This window comes from Protobothrops mucrosquamatus, unplaced genomic scaffold (genome assembly GCF_001527695.2).
Source record: "Protobothrops mucrosquamatus isolate PMUCROS unplaced genomic scaffold, P.Mucros_1.0 scaffold_182, whole genome shotgun sequence".
NCBI classification, from domain to species: domain Eukaryota; kingdom Metazoa; phylum Chordata; class Lepidosauria; order Squamata; family Viperidae; genus Protobothrops; species Protobothrops mucrosquamatus.
In genome coordinates this window covers 173,046-193,404 of record NW_015386258.1, presented here as the reverse complement: position 1 = coordinate 193,404, position 20,359 = coordinate 173,046, and the positions used below count along the sequence as shown (strand labels likewise).

The 20,359-nt window shown below is 41.0% G+C and overlaps 1 protein-coding gene across 1 annotated transcript in view; it reads right to left on the bottom strand.

Moving 5' to 3' along the window:
- CAMSAP2 (calmodulin regulated spectrin associated protein family member 2) overlaps window positions 1–10,736 on the bottom strand; it is an 82,100-nt gene extending 71,364 nt beyond the window's left edge. Inside the window, exon 1 of the mRNA XM_029285717.1 lies at window positions 10,598–10,736. Coding sequence (XP_029141550.1) covers window positions 10,598–10,736 — 139 coding nt within the window. The remainder of the gene's footprint in view (window positions 1–10,597) is intronic.
- Between the last annotated feature and the right edge of the window lie 9,623 nt (window positions 10,737–20,359).

The following is a 20,359-nucleotide window of genomic DNA, read 5'->3' as shown; positions in this document are numbered from 1 at the left end:
TAGGCCACGACTGAGTCCACCAGGCCGACAAGTCCAACGGGCCACAGGCCGCGACCACGACCGTCCGTCATACCACCAGGTCCCCGAGCCGGCCTTCAGCAGCCGAGCCTCAACCAGATCACCAGGTCCGCTAAACCACCGAATATCAAACGACTGGGCCGCCAGGTTGCTGGGCCACCAGGCCGCCAGGCCACCAGGCTGCCGGGCCGCCGGCCACATCTTATAGCAGTGAAAGTCTCCAGGCCGCTCGCCCACCCCCAGCCGCCACATCCCCAAGTTACCAAACCACCGGGCTATCGGGCCGCCGGGTTGCCAAGCCGCCGGACCGGACCGCCATCGGGACGCTTGGGCCGCTTGGGATGGCGTGACCCCGAGACCCTGCGACCATCATAAATATGAGTCAGTTGCAAACATCTGGATTTGGATCGTGTGACCATGGGGATGTTGCAACAGTGATAAGTGTAAAAAACAGTCATAACTCCCTTTTTTCAGTGCCTTTGTAACTTTCAATGGTCACTAAAGTGAATTGTTGTAAGTCGGAGACTACCTGTATATCATGCAAATGTTGCAATTATGCAGTGACATGATGCCTGATGCAATTGCAGAAGTCATGTTGTGATCTAATGATGTAGTATCCTAAAAGGACGAGGGGGGACATGATAGCAGTGTTCCAATATCTCAGGGGCTGCCACAAAGAAGAGGGAGACAAGCTATTCTCCAAAGTGCTGGAAAGCAGGACAAGAACCAAACTTATCAAAGAGAGAAGCAACCTAGAACTGAGGAGAAACTTCCTGACAGTTAGAACAATTAACCAGGGGAACAACCTGCCTCCAGAAGCGGTGAATGCTCCAACACTGGAAGTTTTTAAGAAGAGACTGAACAGCCATTTGTCTGAAATGGTATAGGGTTTCCTGCCTGAGCAGGGGGTTGGACTAGATGACTTCCAAGGTCCCTTCCAACTTTTATATTTATATTATTATTATTATTATTATTATTATTATTATTATTATTATTATTATTATTATTATTATTATTATTATTATTTATTATTATTATTATTATTATTATTATTATTATTATTATTATTATTATTATTATTATTATTATTATTATTATTATTATTACTATTACTATTACTACTATTATGTCCTTTTCATCCACAATCACCTATGATTCCTTTTTCAGGAGCAGAGCTAACTGCCATTAAATAATTTGTCTCTCTTGGATTGAAATTCAATGTAGTCCTCCTTACTCAGCAAACTACTGACCTCAAGCAGTTAGTCAAGGACAAAACCACTGCGGAAGATTGTTCAGATGGAAAGGATGGAAAAGACACAGGAATATCTTTATCTCAGAATACCTCCTCCCCCATCTAGACAGGCAATCAAAATGAGAAAAGAAGTATCTCAGGAGGAAGTCAGAAAGAAAAGTTATATATCTTTTGTTACTATGAAGAATGATTTTAAATGTTCCAAAGTTAACTGAAGAAGCCATATCTCTATATGGCCACCATATAAGCAAAAAGGAGGCAAATAAACTAATGAATAACTACTCTATTGTACAAATTAAATTTGTCTGACCAATATCCTAATCATTATCTATATTGGCCAGATTGATGGCAAGTTCCCACTGCTATTATACATAAATATATAAATGAAATAAATTTATTTAAATCAACAGAGGGTGCACAGATTCCTGCATAATAAAATGCCACTGGAAGGTTCCCTTAGTTTAAGCAGCAATCATTTTGTTTTTAAATTTTGCCCAATCAATTAGCTGAAAAGTTTTAGACAATTCAGCTATTTTCATGTTATTACACAACTGGTTTTAAATAAATTATTTGAAGTGACAATCAGAAAGACTCCTTTGGAGAAGGAAAACTTAATAAATGATACTTAAAATTACTCCATCGTATTAATTTTTACAGCCTTTAGAAATCATATTAGACCTAACAGCGGGATATCCTCTGTGGAGTAAATATCTTTTCTGGGAAAATAAAATTCAGAAATGCTGCACGGACAAATGAATTAAACTTCCTTTTCACACCCTTGCAAATCCTGGAATACTTAATTTTTACCTCTTGTAACCTATGGAAGTTTCTATTCCTGATATCATCAGAGGTCTACATTAATTTTCCAAGCCTGATGCCCTTCACAATATGTTAGAACACCAACTCTGAGAATTTCTCCACTCAGTATGCTACAGAATTCTTGAGAGTTGTACTTCCAACACAGATTATGTTGTAGTCACAGCATAGGTACTGTAATGTAGTTGTCTTAATCTGGATGGTGGTTTTCTGAAAAGGCATCAAGTTGAGAAAAACTGTTTTAAGTCACAACATATGAGTTACAATATATGATTTGCCTTATCATGCCAACACAAGCAATTTTTAAATGCATGGACTTCAGTTGTTACATTTCTACAGAGAAGCAAACAATGACTCAGTAAAATAATATGTGAACCAGGTATTCTGTCTAGTTCAGCCCTTAAGACCCTGTGTCTAATGGATCCTTCACAGAACACAGAACACACCTGATAATAAAGTTAATAAATCCTCTGAAACTAGTTCAAGGTTATCATCTAGACCAGGGGTAGACAACCTTGGCTCTTTTATGACTCGTGGACTTCAACTCCCAGAATTCCTGAGCCAGCATAGCTGGCTCAGGAATTCTGCGAGTTGAAGTCCACGAGTCATAAAAGAGCCAAGGTTGCCTACCCCTGGTCTAGACATACAAAAGCCATGCCAGCATGCAACTAATTAAGACATGTTTGCAGAAGAAATTGTGCTTTGTGTTTATAATGGTCACATTCACACATTGATTTAATCCAGAGCTGGCTTGATAAAATATTTACTGTATATACCCACAGCTGGCAAGGTTCACAAACCAGCTGAGCTATAAAACATAATTTACAAACAACAGTAGCTCAATTCAAACTGCATAACTTGGTCAAAGCCAAGCAAATCACATCATGGATTTGTGAACCCAGCTTTGTAGTTGTCCTGAGTTCTTTGAAAAGAATACAAAACATTCTATTAAGATTTAATTTTTAGTCCTAGACTTGTTTTCATAAGCACTGTCCAAAATCCTTTGTTCTTTCATGCTACAAGATTTCAAGCTATCGCATAAGTTATTGTAGAAGGAAGCCCTTTGTTATTTCAAACTTAATGCTTCGTAGAAAGCATTAACCTATCAGTGAGATAGGTTGAATAGGTCATGCTGTAAACTGAGAAATCTCTGACAAATGAAAACAATTTCTACTTATTATTTATGGGCTTGCTGAAGTATTTATATTAGCAATGGATTCAGCATTTGTTTTACCCAGATGCAGGCGCACACAGCCACACAAGCATCAATGAGGGAGCAAGTGTACGATAATGTCATCATGCAAATTCTGCAGTGTTCATACTTGTAACAAATATGGTGATATAAATCACGTCTGAATGATGTCATCATATGCATGCCATTCCGATACCTCACAGCTGGTTATTATGGGCATTGCTGTGTAGGTTAAAATGATGCTTTCTGCCTCTGATTACACTTTAAAACAAAAACAGGCACCTTAAAACGTTACAGGTAATCCTTGATTTACAACCATATTTTTAGCGACCATTCAAATTATTTTATTGATTTAGAGTATGGCATACAATGTCAGGGAAATCTACACATGCCAGACACCCAATGCAGTCCCGACAGCCTACATTGCTAGTTCATTCTGTTTGGTGCTTACACATCTAGCTTCGGTGCACCATGGGGAGTAAACTAGCATTACATCAGCTAACTAGCATCTTTTGGATTGCTGGCTTTTCTGGGCTCCTCTGCTGTTCTCACGCCATGTTGCAATGCCTCACATCTGGCCAGGTCCAATGCCGGCTTCTGCTCTCTGTATATATTCGGATTTACAATGGCACTGAAAAAAAGGGACTTATCACTTATGACCGTTGCAGCATTCCCATGGTCACTTAATCAAAATTTAATGCTTAACAATCATGTGATTTACTTAACCATGTAGTGGTTTGCTTAACAGCTGTGGCAAAAAAGGTCATAAAACGAAGCAAAAGTCACTTAACAACTGCCTTGTTTAGCAATGGAAACTTTGGTCACAAATGTGGTCGTTAAGTCGAGGACTACCTGTAATACATCCTGAAATATGCCATGGTCACATCTGACTTCAATCTAGCATATAAATTAATGCAGTGAGTGCCCAGGATGCATTAAGGCTAAACGCCTGTGCTACTCAGCACGTTGTGATGCTGCCTCCCTCAAAGTATAGGATCCACAATTTGGGCTGCTAAAATGCAATCTTATATGTGTCTATTCAGGAAGAGGATCCCGTTAAATTCAGTCAGGGAAAGTTAGATGACATTATAGCTTTAAGATGCTATAAGATAAAACCACTCAGCTAACTTTTTGGATGTAATGGCTGAACAAACTGTAGCAGACTTTTTTCAAACTCAAGCTACTTGATCAAAATTCAAAGCAATTCCCATTCAGTCTGAAGTGCTTAACCAAAACTGTATTGCTGGAACCGAATCTCTGGAAATTTATTTGCCACCTGATACTCTAGATCTATCATTATTGAAACAATACAACTTGACTCTATGTCCTACCTTTCAAAGATGACAATGTCACTCCACTACTGTACACTCCAGAATCATAAAGCTCTGCTAAAACAAACTAAATGGAGCCATTAAGTCAATTTACTCTGCTGGATTACATTTGAACAATGCGTATTGATTGCTGCATTGGACCCAAAAGAGTACTGAAAGAATTCTTGATGCTTCCAAAATTTGTAACAAAAGTTAATTAAATGTTATACTATAGTTCAGTGGTTGAATACACAAATCATGCTTTCTTTTAATATTGTTAACTATGGTTTGCTGATTCAAATCACAATTATTTTGATCCATACATGTTAAACTATCAAGCACGATTTCCAAACCATAAAAGATGAATTCACCCATTATCGTAAACTAAAATTAAACTATATTATATTGTCAACTTATGTGGTAACTAGAACACCAATTAATGTAAACTTATTTGCAGTTTAAGAAATCAGACATACAGACATAATAATGCAAAGTCCATCCCACATCTGCCCTACAAAAATAATACTGATCTAACTTCAGGATTGCAATAAGCATTACTGTAATTATAGATAATCATATCTTTATCTCTATATCTCCATATCTCTCTGTGAAATACTTTAAAATAGTCATCTTGTGGCATCTCATCCAAGAGACACTAAATTTTGGGAATGTTACAATGAAGTCACTGTAAAGGCCAGGACCAAAAGTTTTATTTATTTATTTATTTATTTTTACTTTTGAGTTTCTCCAGAGCAGACATGTCAAACACAAGGCCCAGGGGCTGGATGCGGCCTGCGACTTGGTTTCATGTGGCCCGCGAAGCCATCCTGGAAACAGTGAGGGAATGGCCCCCGCTGCCTTGGCCCTGGCCCAGGCCAGCCAGGAGCCAATGTACAATTTTGTGGTGGCCATCTATGCTGAAACGCATTCAGTCTTAGCTCCACAAGGCTGTCTGGAAACAGCAAGGGACCAGCCCCTGCTGCATCGCCCCCGCCCCCTGGGTGCATGCTAGGGAGGTGTCACCCTTTGTGACGAATGAAGAAATGCACCATCGCCTGGAAGTGGCCAGAAAATGGCCCTTGCCTACTTCACATATCCATCTTGATGGGCTCTGGGGGAGGGGTTTCAGCAGGCTCTTCCTGTGGACTATGCCTTGGCGCTTGCCCTGGTCCCACCCCCTTCTGCCAGAGACCCTCAGATCTGTCCCACTCCTGCACAGGCCCTCACAGGCCCCCTTGACACAAATGATGTAGAGCTGGCCATGCCCACCCAGTAGGCCACACCCACTCCAGCCACGCCCACCCAGTAGGCCGTCCCCACCCTGGCGACATCTACCCTCCCCCCAAGGACAACTGCAGTGCTGATGCGGCCCTCAATGAAATTGAGTTTGACACCCCTGCTCTAGAGACTCAATACACTTATCTGAAGCCCATCAGAATCTTACATCTCCTATCCCAGACTTTAGGACTATGCATGGGTGTTTAAAGCACGAACATTTCCAACAGTATAAATCAGTGATTTGCACTTCAATAAAGATTTCAAGAATAAGGCCCAGGCCTAGGGAGACATTCAAAAGCTGCTAATACTGCTTAGCACTATATGCATTGTGAAAATGGGCAGCATAAATCACCTCCTTGCAACCAGTTCTAAATGCATGGCTTACTAAACCTAATAGCTTGGGTTCATCCATGTGGCTGAATCAAGGCAGTTGGATAAACCACGGTTCAATTAAATCATGAGTTAGTATGTTGCACAAAGATAACCTCTGTACGGCCAAGAGCTTATCCAGTTTCCTCCATTGTTCAATTGATAACACTTAGTTGGAAGGCAACAAAATGACCTCCTTGGTGCCAGCTACAACAGGAAAACAGCAGTTTTGATAACAATTGCTGGAGGGGGAAAAATTGATGTACCTATGTATATATTGTCTAGTTTTATATTGCCTGATAGCAGGCAATATATTTCTTGCTGATGATTCTTACAAGAATTAGGAAAATCTTACAGGGTCAATACAGTACCTCAACCTAAATAAACGTTCCATTCTGTGTTCAGAAACACAATCATTTCTATGTTCAGAAACCAAAGCTGCTTAGGATTGCCAAAACCAGTGGTTCTCAACCTTTTTAATGCCGCGACCCCCAACCGGTCGTAAGTTGAGGACTAAACCGGTCGTAAGTCGAGGACTAAACCGGTCATAAGTCGAGGACTACCCAACCGGTCGTACATCGAGGACTTTCCCTGCCCGGGAATGCCGCACATGCGTGGTTCCGCCCCCTGCGTCGGCCGAGGCATAGTTGGCAAGCGGCAGAGATAGAGCAGGCCGACCACCAGCTGGCCCAGCCCAAGGGAGGTAAGGCACCCGCCGGAAAAGGGGAAAAAAATGGTGGACAAAAAAAAATGGCAGACAAAAAAAATGGCGGACAGCCTTGCTTGGCGACCCCCGTGAAATGGTCGATCGACCCCAAATGGGGTCGCGACCCATAGGTTGAGAACCGCTGGCCTAAACTGATAGGGCATTGGATTTCATATGTTGATGACCCCCGCATGCAATATTACAGGGATTCCCCAATCCTCAGGCCCTGGGCCAGTATCAGTCTGTGGCCTGTTAGGAACTGGGCTACACAGTGAACCCAACTCTAAGTTGTGCATCTGAGGGATCTAGGTTGTGCACTTCTCCTCCCCCCTCCCCATTTGTAGAAAAATCGTCTTCCACGAAACCAGTCCCTGGTGCTAAAAAGGTTGAGGACTGCTGCAATATTAAACACTGATGAAATTTATTTATGCCTTGCATTATACCATAAGGTAGTTAGGCTGCTTTTTACTTAACTGAATTTTCTGAATCCAGCCACTGTGGTTTGTATATATTCACTTAATTAAGGCCCTATATAAGAAACCGTAGTTGAAGAAATCATAGTTTGTTGTGATGTATTAATGAATCCTAAGATTCTCAGTCTTTTTGCTTTATAAAGATAATAAAAGAGGTGAAATACTGGTAGCAATCTTCTAGGGGCAAAGAACCCCATTGAATGTTATGTTTGAGAACCCTATTGTAAAGAATGTAGTTTCAGCACAATGACAGAGAGATACACATACATAATTCCAAGAGCTTTTTCTTCTAAGAAAATTAGAAGAATGATTCATTCATACATCCTAATGAGTCTGCTATGGACTGGTTTTTTTTAAATAGCATTTATGGTGGCTTCACAAACAATAATAAGCCATAAAGCAATGATAACAAACTGGAGTACCTAGATTTACACAACGCACCATTCCTAAAACTGTCAACAGTAATAGCTAAACATGATCTGCCAGTTATTTTCAGATGAGATAATTATTAAAATAGGCAAAAGGTGGGTAACTTGATGGCCATAGTTCCTAATATGACAACAAACATCTCCACCGCTGACACCATAAAAGAACCCAGAGCAGAATACAAATAAAAAAGCTAATTTTAATCAAAAGAATAAAAAGTAAAACAAGCCCCCATAAAACAAAACACTACACCCACTAGAGAAGGATTAAAGCAAGGATTCATTTTAAAGAGAAGTCAGAAGCAGTTGTGGTAAATGCCCAGAAGAAACATGTTGCCAATTGTCAAAGAAAACAAGACATTATGAGGGCCATCCATACTTCCCTAGGAAAGTATCCTAACTTTCTATGAAGAAGGCCTTACTTTATATTGAGAGCCAGCCTCATTGATGGTGTTACTTGGGTGATATAGTGGGAAGTAGTCTTTTACATTTCATTAAATTCAACAACAGCTGATACACTGCAAAGCTCTAGAGTCTAGCATTGCCTTCATGTTCAATAGAGTCTCTGTTCACCAGCCAGTCCCCCTGGAAGATGGCTACAAGAAAGACAGCAATAAGATGAAGATGGCAGAGTACAACCTAGAAGTGGTAGCAGGCAGCAATTTGTTTAATTTGCCTTCCATTAAATGTATAATAGACAATTGACATTTTAGCAACAAGAATGTTGCAGTTCGCTCACAGCAACCATTTTCTGAATGTATTCTCCATTATACTTGCAAACTTCAAAGCTTCCAACTGAACAGGCTACAAAAATTTGATAGGCTATCAAATCACAAGCATTTCTTGATCAGCGGCAGTTCCAATTCAAGCATGAAGTAAATAATGTCACCAAACAACAAGTTATTTTAGAAATCACAATGAAACAATTGGAGTAGTATGAAAACATAACACAAAAGCAACATTTTCACTTTGGTAAATTGTCTGTTGTTTTTCCTGAATAATAAGTCCATATGTTTACAAGACCTATGACTCTCTGTGAAGAGTAACTGAGTCAAGAGGAGATGTTATAATGGTCTTCTGTGTCTGCATCATTTTCTAAATTTTGCTTCATGCAAAGAAATAATATACTTCTGTGTTTCATGCTCCGTATACTTATTTGTCATCCTTTCTTAAATTATCTTTCAAATGGACAGTTTAAATAATATCTCTATAAAATATAATTCCGAATAGTGGCATTTTGACCAATAGAGTAAAGTTTTTAAACAGAAAACAGTCAACTATCTTGCTTGCATGTTTACCAAATCCTTTATCTTAGAATAAATTACACATTTGTCCAAGCTGATCATGTGTGCCTGTTTACTTGGAAATCATTCACTGACTTAGATGAGACATAATGCCTCAATGGGACATAATGGGACTTAAACACACAGGATTGTAGCTTAGAGTTCACACATTCACCCACATCACCTGGTTTCTGTGTACTTGATACTTGTACTCTTTTGGTGACCAGGAACTGAAATTTAGGAATGTGGTTTCACTTGTTTATCAGACAATAATTACTTCAACATTACCACTGTGCATAATTAAAATGTTTTTCAAGATTGTACCTGCAAAGTGAAATCCTATGTGGTGGATAATAAGAGTATGTACCATTTCTGAGATTTAGGTACTGTCCTAAATTTCCAGCACATCAGCATTTTTAAGCACAAACATTCAATGATTAAAAAGAAGGGGAAACACAAAGTCTTGAAAGATAATAAAAAACCCTGTGCAGATAAAGACAGGCTGACAATTGAATATAAATCTTGCTACTCTCTTGTACATTAACTTGATAATTTGTGACAGCTACTTCCCACAGGATACATATTTTAAGAGAGGTACCTTCTAACCTTTTGTCAGGAACAAATCACAACTGTTATCTTGTTACGTTATATATTAAATTCAACAGTTGAAGAGTTGAAAGTAGAAAGATACTCTTTTCCCATTTTCTATACTAGACAATAACGAAACAGAGGAGACTGAACAATGACAGATGGTCACCTTGTAAAGCTTTGGGAGACGCCTCCATTATTTATTTCCATTATTTATCGTTCGTTGCCTTCTCTGTGTTAATATTGTCACTTCATTTTTTTTATTTTTGGTAAATATTCCCTGAAAGCCTTTGGTGGGAAAAAGGCTAGTCTTCTCTTTACAGCCTAGATTGTAATCAAAAGACGCTCCCCCTTTTCATACTTCTTTCAACCTTCTTCCAATGGATTAGACAAGGAGAAAACCCTGAGCATTGTTTTGAAAGGACACCACTGTGTTCCACCTAATCTGAATTACTAGTCGTAACCCCCAGATGCCAAAAAAACACCATTCAACATTTGTTTTCAATTTATTTATTTTTCCCCTATTTAAATGGAAAAACAGTGTCTATTTAAGGAGGAAGAGGTCAAAGGAAGTACCCTTTTGCATACAAGCTGATGGAAGAGCCAATTTGTGGTTGTTTTTTTTAAATCATTCATGGGAAGGCAACCCACACGCACTGTAACACAAATCGCAATTGTAGCAGTGAGCCAAAGCTATAATAAAACATTGCATATTAATCATGTCGATACCACCTTCGAGTTATTTTCCTTAATTCCTTTTTTTTTTTTTTTAAATGATTTATTCGTGTCTTCAACGGATGGGTGATTCACACATGCAGCAGTAAAAGAAGCCGAGCCAGAATCCAGAATGGCAGAAATGGAGGCGCTGACAAGAAGCATCAACCTACCTGTCCCAAAGGCTTTGGCCACCAGCCACGCTAGATTACAGGCGATCTTTGCTCGGGCGAAATCGTAGTGATCAAACGGTTTGATGGCTGGGACAATGAACGTCTTCTTCATTTCCTTGGCGTCTGCAGCATCCCCCATTTTTCTTCCCTCTCCCTCCCCCACCCCCGGCCCGCGGAACCTCTTCCTCTCCCCCCCCGCCCTCCCCCCCCTTTCCAAGGGATCTACATGATTCTCCTGCTGGAAGGAGCCGCGCTGGCAAAAACGGGCATCTGTCAAAAAAAAACCCGAATCACGTTTCGACCTCGATTTTGTTGCTGCAGAAGAAGCAAAGGCGGGCGCGACGACCTCGGCGATGTTTTTTTTTTACGGGGTGAGATCTCCCTCTCCGCCTCTCTTTTTGCGCTGCATGGGAATGTGGGAAAGCCTCGGGTGCCCTCTTTCTCTCCCCCCCCCTCTTCCTTTCCCTCCTTTCTCCTCGGGCGCTTTGTCTCGATCCTCCAAGCCGATTGGGAAATAACGCCAATTAAGGGCAACTTTGGGCGATTCCTCAGGCGGGTTGCCTGCCCCGCGCCGTCCTCGCTCTTGGAAAGGAGCAGCTCTCCGACCAGCTGAAAGAGATTCCCTCTCCCGCTCTCTGCCCTTCCAACCGGAGGCGGTGGGGGCGGGAAAAGGCGCCCGAGTGGGAGGCGGGGAGGGAGGTGGCGGCGGCGGGGCTTTTCCTGCAGTAGCTGGGAAGAGGAGGAAGAGGCGGCGGCTGGGAGATGGCCGGCAGCTCTCCAGACCGGCGGGCTGCCCAAACAGCCTGGCGCGCCAACAGCAGGAAAGATACGCGGCGGAGCTGGGTGTGGCGCGCCTTGCTCTTCCTTCGCTCCCGGCTCCGCTCCGTTTCCTTCCGTCTCGGTTCCAAAGCAGCCCCCCCCCTCGGCCCTTTTCCGCGGCTGCCCTGCTAAACCGGGACTGCCGTTTCGGCGCTCGCTCTTCCTCCTGTTTCGGCTACAGCCGCAAATAGGCTGGGGGAGGTTGGGAGGCGGGGGGGGGGGAGGAAAGGAAGAAAGCAGCCGGGCAGGCAGACGCATGCGCGCTCCGCCGCCTCGCCACAAAGCCCCCTCCTCACGGTGAACGGGCTTGGGCTTGGGCGGAGCTGAGGGAGGGAGGGAGGGGGCAGAGAAGCGGAGTGGTCTTTCCGTGACGTCCGGGCGTGACTCGGGGAGAGTCACGTGGCCGCCCGGCTACACAGTGGCCGTTCTTGATGCGGGTTGGGGCGCTCCCCATCATCGCCCGGGTCCCAGGCGCAACCTCCGAGCAGAGGGGAGGCTGGACCCATCGGGGTAATAATAATGGGAAGATCGCCGGAGAGCTTTGCAAAGGAAGGAGGGCGTTGGAAGGGCTGGAGCAGAGGCGTCGGCGGGGGAAGCGAATCGGCCGCGTCGCTTGCAGGAAGCTATGCTCCCTTTTGGCAAAGGAGGACGCCTTGGACCCGATGTCCGAGGTCTGGAAAGGAACGCCTAACACCGGTCCTGGGGTTTGGTTCATTAAAACGTATTCGAAAGATGGATGTGTTTGTTTTTTCCATCTCATGTAGGGTTAAGATGGTTATGGACATTTGCTGAAAATCGTACATACGATGAAGTGGGTTTTAGTTCTCAAAGGATTTGGGTTCTAATTTTTGTTGCTTTTTCCCTCCTTGGATAATCTTAATTCTCAGGGATTTCTGTTTATAAGAGAGAACCAGTTTGCTGAGGCACCAGAGTAGAAACTGGGAGACCTTGAGTTCCAATCCTGACTTAGGCATGAAGACAGCTGGGTGACTTTGGGTCACTCTGTCACTTCTGAAAATCCTTGCCAAGAAAACTGGAAGGACTTGTCCAGGCAATTGAAAAAGTATCAATTTAACCTTTCCTGTCTTAAGGCATGAGTATATGATATGTGAAATATAATCCAAATATGTTTCAATATAATATTGTACATTTATAGAGTTATATCATAAATTAAATGAAGAACATAAAAATAACAGATCAAACCAGCATGACATTTTAAACTGCTTGGACAACTGAGCTTTAATTACTGCTCAAATGGGAAGGGCATTCCAGGGATAGATCAACTGCATAAAAAAAACTTTTGAGTACAAAATCCAGAGAGATTTCCCCCCCCCCAAGATCTTAAGAATAGTTTGCCCATTGTGCTAAGCTTTTGTTTGTTAAATCGTGGTTTAATGAATAAACCACACTTGACTGGCTTATTAATTGTAAGCCAAAACCAAATAAATCTTATCTATCTGTTAGAAGACAGTAGCATTAAAAATCGAATCAAGGAAGACCACATTCAAAAGGGTTAACTCTCATAAACATTTATTGGAACATAACCATGGTGTTTGAGGTTAGGGTTAGGGTTTGTGTGAATAGCCCAGACCCTACCAACCACCTCAATTTTAATGAAGTGTGAATGTATTTGGAGTACAAGCTACAATTCATGTGCATGCTTTCCTGAGAAATTTTACAGCACAATAAACTTTTCAGTTATCAAAGGAACTTAAAATCATACTGTAAAGCTGATTTGTTAATTATTCTTCCCAAGAAGCAGGTAAAGTGAGTTTGATGAGCCATTATCAAGTTCAGACTACTATGTTGGAAAGAATGACCTGTTTTAAAGAAAAGCATTTATATCCTTTCAGACCTGTGTTTAGTGTAGATATAAATTTTATATTTTCATTTAAGAAACTCTCAACACTTGTAATTAGGTTTAAGTAGCATTTCTGCTTTCAATTCTACAGTCTATATTTTATGTTTTTATTGTCATGGAGAACTGTAGTTTCGGTCTGTTAAAAGCTGTATAAATTGTTATAGTTTGGAGGAAATACAATTTCAGAGACAGTCTCGGGTCTTGTCTTTCTAATTATAAATTGTTTAAAGATATAAAAATGTGGGTCAAATATTATTATATATTTCAGGATCTGAATGCTTACTTTTCTTCCCTATATGCTTTCATAAAATCTGCAAATTGAAATTATTTCATGCAAATGATACTTAAAGCATATGTGGTAGTACATTATTAGATATATTGGATGCCAGTGTTTTTTGAGACATACACAATTGGCTACAACTATAGTGGTTGTAGGCTCCTTTAAGTGTATGAACAAATGAAAATCGGTCTTAAACTTAAAAAAATACTTCAAAAACTATCAGGCACCTTCTTTTATCATGAATTATAATATCTGGACCGAGCCATATCCTTTTTACCAAGCAAGAATGGTGGTAGAACAATGATCGTACTCTATTTTATATCCATTATATTCTGGAGATTGATTCATTAATATTCTGGAGAAATGTACAGAACTTGTGCTTCCCTCTTATCACCTGCCTTCAGCTTCAGCATCTGCTTCTTGATAACACCCTAGAGCAGTGTTTCTCAACCTTGACAATTTTAAGGCAATGTGGACTTCAACTCCCAGAATTCCACAGCCAGCAATGCTGGCTGTGGAATTCTGGGAGTTGAAGTCCACATGCCTTAAAATCGTCAAGGTTGAGAAACACTGCCCTAGAGGCCTTGTTTAAAAGGAATCTCCCCCCTTTTCTGCACTAGCTGCTACAAATAACGTGCAAGCATGGTTAGAAGTGCTGAGGAAAATATTTTCTCAGTCATTAATTTTCAAAAGCCTTGCATCATTAAATGCAAGAGAAAAAAAATGTCTTTGGTGCTGATAACCCTTTCCGCAGAGCAATCAATCAATGTTTGTTTTAAAAGAAACTTTCAACAAATGTGAGCTAAAAATATGGACAGGAATGAAAGAACTGTAACAAATTATATTATTTCCCTTTTTATGAGATAGAAGAGAGGGAACTGTTATTGCTTCAGGAAATTGGATAGCTTATGGCAGTGATGGCGAACCTTTTAGAGACCGAGTGCCCAAAGTGCAACCCAAAACCCACTTATGCATCGTCGAGTGCCGGGTGGGTGTGGCCCATTGGCTGGGCGTGGCCTATTGGGTGGGCGTGGCTGTGGTGGTAACGGCAGACTGGGTGGGACTAAAAAGTTCAATCAATCAATTCCAACTTTGCAAGATCTTTTTTTTTTCCGCGAGAAGTTGAAATTGACTGATTGAACCTTTTTTTTTTTTTTTGCACACGGTGGCGGAGGCCTAAAGCGAAAAGGTTTTATAAAACCCAGCTGAAGGCCTAGGACTGGGGCGACGGCGCACGTGCCCACAGAGAGGGCTCTAAGTGCCGCCTCTGGCACCCGTGCCATAGGTTCGCCACCACTGGCTTATGGGGTGGGCCACACTGATGAGATTTCTTTTTTGCATCCATAATATTGCTCCTCTGGAGATTTGTTTTGTGCTTCCTGGAAGCATCTGTTTTCAAGCTTGGTAAGAATGAAAATAAACAAATGAACTAATAGAAATGAGGGTACTCTGAGTATATCCCTACACTGCATTGTGCAAAGGGACTTTCTGTTGGATAATTAATGAATAAATGATCCCGGAAGCTCAAAAATCTGTTTTTTAGAGAATAACCAATTAGTTTCATGTGTGGACATTGGAACTCTGAGTGAAAAATGCTAGATGTGAGATCCACTGCAGGTAGTCTTCATTTAGCAACTGTCTTCTTTAGGGACTGTTCACAGTTATGACAGTGATGAAGAAATAAGCTTGTGGCCAGTCCTTGAATTTAGACCTTTGCAAGTCTGTAAATCAAAGGAAAACTGAAGCACAGTCACGGTTTCACTTAGCAACCTCTTCACAAAATGACTACCTACTTTATATAAATATTTGATTAACATTTCTTATGGAAGAGCTATTCAAAAGCCTACAGCTTAGTTTAATGGTTAGGTAAGTAAGCAGAAGGAGATGAAGCAGAATTATAGGCTACCAGGCTTTGCGTATCAGACGAGGTCAATGAGCTTGGCTAGAGGAGTCTTAAGAGGAGACAGAGATGGCAACCAACTGCCTTAGAGGCTGTTTTTAATACCATATTTAGAACAATGAAGGGAAGATAATTAAGAATGGAGAATTCAGAACTTACTTCAATTTGTGTTACCAAGATAACAATTTTCTATCTGCTACCTCATTTAAGATACATCATCATCCATTTCTCTGGAGAAGCCTGCATGAATTGGAAGCAGTGCAATTTGTTACCGTTTGTGATGGCATTGCTCATTATATTTATATTCTTTCTTTCCTCTGGGATCAATAAACAGCATACATAGCACACTTCCTTTAAATTTATCTCCTCATTCATCGTCCTTGTGAATAGACTCGGTGGACAGATAGCTAGTCCCAATTATATGGGTTTTTTTGTTCAATCAGTACTATTTTTTTTTGTCCTAACCTGTTACAAAACTAACAAGTCAGTTTTGTTAATCGTTATTCCTTCTTGCCTGTGCTGACATTTCAGTAGCAACTTTTCCAAATATGGAATCCATTAGAGAAGTTTAATTAATCTTCCAGGAAATCCAGCTGCCAAGATCATCTGAGAGATTCAGGTTGAGGAAATTGATTCTTATAGCCATTGGGTGGACATTCCTCCTTGACATCAGTGGAATATATTTGTAAACAAAACTATTTTTCTTTCATTGATATAAAAAGGATTTAAATGCTGCTTATTTTTCTGAGCCTGTCTGCACTTGTCTGTCTTCTGAGCATTTCAGTATCATAGTAGACTGCATTAATACATTCATTTGTTTCATGGTCTACCTGCCCATTAGAAATATTGCTCAATTGGCTAACAATAAAATACAGCTGAAAGAACAGAGGTATAATTAAAATGTTCATTAAATAAAATTGAAGCTTCCCAGAAACTACCTGTGCAAGCATTATATGTTGCTCAATGATTTTTGGTTGCAGTCACTTTATTTATGTATGTAGTCTATATAGTTGCAAGACAAGAAAGTAGCAATAGCAGACTAGGTGAATATTAATGATTGTGAAAAAAGAAAAATAAGAGTCTGTACTTTTTAAAGATGAAGTATGGGTTCAAAAGTTTGGCTTATATAAAAAAGAGAAAATAATATCCTGAGGAATAGTTGAAAAACATTGGAATGTTTCTTTTAATTTAGTCACGTGCTGTACCTGAAGAAATAATTCTTAAGATTGCTAAAAAAATGTATTGTTGGGAACTGGGGATGCAGAAAATAAAGCTATGGAAAGATTAATACCCAAGAAACTCGATGAGATTTCACCATGGTTCCCATTATCACCATAGCATCTCACAAAGTATGAGTTGAAAGGGATCCTTTCAGTGATAAGTCATTGAAAGTCATCCAAATCCCTGTTCAGTGTAGGTGTCCACTACTATACCATAGACAATTAGTGGCCATCCAGCCCCAGTTTGAAAACTCCCAGCAATGGGAAGTCCAACATTGCTTAGTAGGCAGTCTTATACACCGCTTAACAGCTTTTACTGGTGACAAATTCCTCCTAATAATGTTTGAAATTTCTTTGTGCTAAATTCAACTCATTGATCCTTGTCTAGCCCTTGGTTTCCACATAGAACAGATATTTGTAAACCCTCATCTTCCCTTTTCCAAGTTAAGTGTGCCCAGTTCCTCTAACATTTCTCATAGAGCTTGGTTTCCAGACTTAATATTCTGATAGCTTTCCTATAAAGCTTCTCCATGACTATTTTAAAGTGCAGAGCCCAGGAGTAGAGATAGGACTCCCACGTGCAATTTAACAAGTGCAAAATAAGATGATGCTATTTACTTCCTGTGATCTAGATGCAGGAACTCTTATTAATGCAGACTAATATTGCATTGCCTTTTTACAATGAATCATACTGCTTGCTTAATGTCCAGCTGGTGATTTACCAGGACTCTTAGTTCCTTTTCACATGGATTGTCCCCAAGACTGATCTCCCCCATATTTATGCACTTGATTTTTTCCTTATAAGGCCTAAGCTTGTGATCAGAAGAAGCAGTAGCCAACTGCTTCTGTATTGTTGCCATAAAAACTGGCATGAATGCAGTCACCAAGAGTTGAACCCTAGTGGAAGGTATTTTTGCCCTGTTGCTATCATGGCATTTCCTGTTAGCATTTTTCAGTGTGTTTACAGTGACACAATGCACTACAAACTAGCCAATTAAAGTGGCAGTGACTGAAGCACTTTACACATTCATAAAGTTTTATTTTATCACACTGTACAAACCTATTGAGATTAATGTATGTTTCAGTGTGTTATGTGAGTCCAGACAACTGCTTCAGTTGAACAAAAATAATTAAATTAATAATAGTAACATGTTTGGCAGTTCAAGTCTCACTGGCTCAAGGTTGACTCAGTCTTCCATCCTTCTGAGGTCAGTAAAATGAGGAGCCAGATTGTTGGGGGCAATAGGCTGACTTTGTAAACAACTTATAGAGAGGACTGTATGGCACTGTGAAGCGGTATATACATCTAAGTTATTGCTATTATGTATTATTTGAAAACAGCTATTATTTACAATCTTCCCAATCCCACGTATATATACTTCCCAGCAGCTTATCGTCTAACACCTTTACAATAACATGAAGTATTTCTGAGTTCTATTTTGTGCTATTAAAAAAATCGTAAGACATATCTGCATTGCACCCTTCAGCCAATCTTGTTCTGCATTCATCTGATCCTGATTCTAAGCCTGCTTGTCATACAAGCACAACCAATGAATTTAAACCCACTGGACTTTAACACTCTTTGTTTAAGAATCAAGTTAGGTAGGTAGGTAGGTAGATAGATAGATAGATATAGATATAGATATAGATATAGATATATAGTTATAGATATCAAAAGGGCATGAAGTATAGATGGAGGACAAAATCATTCTCCTCAATATATTAAATGCTTTGTGTGCCATGGAGAAAACTGATATAATTTGAATCCAGTGAGCTGGATCCTTCTCTATGCCTCCCAATAGCAGCAGCAAGTCTGGAGAGTTTCTGTTGCTGAAGACTGAAACATATCTGACAGAGATGAATTAATCATCATAGTATGAGAACCAGTTTGCCATATGGGCCAATTAGTGAGTCACTGGAATGACAAACTCCAAGGATGCTGATCACGCTGGATGCGGTGCAAAAGAGGATTCCTGACTCTGACTCAGAAACTACATGAGATGCATATAAGAATATGTCATAAATCTGTGGCTCCACTTCTCCTCCCTCTCTGTTGAAAACTGTGTGTGTGTGTGTGTATGTGATATAAGATAAGCTTCTTATAAGCAGCTGCTCCAGCCATGGAGAGCTTGTCCCAAATAGGTTGCTTCGGTGCCTACTTGGTTATCTTTCCAACAGTACGTGAAAACCAGCTATTTAGTTGGTTAGTTTTTAATTTAACCGCTTTCATGCCAGTTACAGGTAGTCCTTGACTTATGACCATAGTTTGGAGCAGAATTGCCATTGCTAAGCGACATGAGTGTTAAGTGAGTTGCACCTGATTTTATGACCTTTTGGCCATAGTTGTTAAGTGAATCTCTGCAGTAGTTAAGAGAATCACGCAATTGTTGAGCAAATCCAGCTTTCCCCGTTGACTTTGCTTGTAAGAAGCCGGCTGGGAAGGTCACAAATGGCCTCGGCACACTGCAATTGACATAAATATATGCCGGTTGTTGCCAAGTGCCCAAATTTTGATCATGTGACTTTGGGGATGCTGCGATGGTCATAAGTGAAAGGACCAGTCGTAATTTCACTTTTTCCAGTGCTGTTGTAACTTTGAACAGACACTAAACGAATGGTTGTAAGTTGAGGACAACCTGTAAATTTGTTTTCTCATCTATTATAAAGAATGATCCTCTTATAAAAATCTTGTTCTATTTCAGAGTAAGATAAATCTATGTACAAGTAGAATTCTGAGTGGGTAAAATCAGCTTTTCTTGGTTTTTATTTATTTATTTATTTTTATTTATTTATTGAATTTATATACCGCCCTATCTCCCTTACGGGACTCAGGGCGGTGAACAGGCGATAATAAAAACCATGATAAATATAGGCAGTTCTAAAATCAAATTAAATAACGGGCCTGTTCTAAAAACACACCCATACAAAACCCCCCACTAAAACATAATCAAACTATGCCAGGCCGGCCGCACGGAATAGATGGGCCTTCAGGGCTCGGCGAAAAAGGCGCAGGTCCGCAACTGTAAGTAGGTCGGGGGGTAGGTCATTCCAGAGGGCAGGAGCTGCCACAGAGAAGGCTCTCCCCCTGGGGGTCGCCAGCCGGCATTGTCTGGCCGACGGCACCCTAAAGAGGCCCTCTCTGTGGGAGCGGACTGGTCGAAGGGAGGTGTTTGGTAGGAGGCGGTCTTGCAAATAACTAGGTCCATTGCCATGGAGTGCTTTAAAGGTTGTTACTAACACCTTGAAGTGCACCCGGAAGGCCACAGGCAGCCAGTGCAGCTCGCGCAGGAGAGGTGTTACATGGGAGTATCTAGAGGCCCCCAGGATCCCCTGCGCGGCCGCATTCTGAACTAGCTGGAGCCTCCAGGTGCACCTCAAGGGGAGCCCCATGTAGAGAGCATTGCAATAGTCCAGGCGGGAAACAACGAGGGCTTGAGTGACCGTGCATAGAGCATCACGATCCAGAAAGGGGCGCAACTGGCATATCAGGCGAACCTGATGAAAAGCCCCCCTGGCCACGGCTGTCATATGGTCGTCTAAAGACAGCCGAGTATCCAGGAGGATGCCCAAGTTGCGGGCCCTCTCCGCGGGAGCTAATGACTCGCCCCCGATAGCCAGGGATGGAGCCAACTGGCTATGTCGTGACGCCGGAAACCACAGCCACTCGGTCTTGGACGGGTTG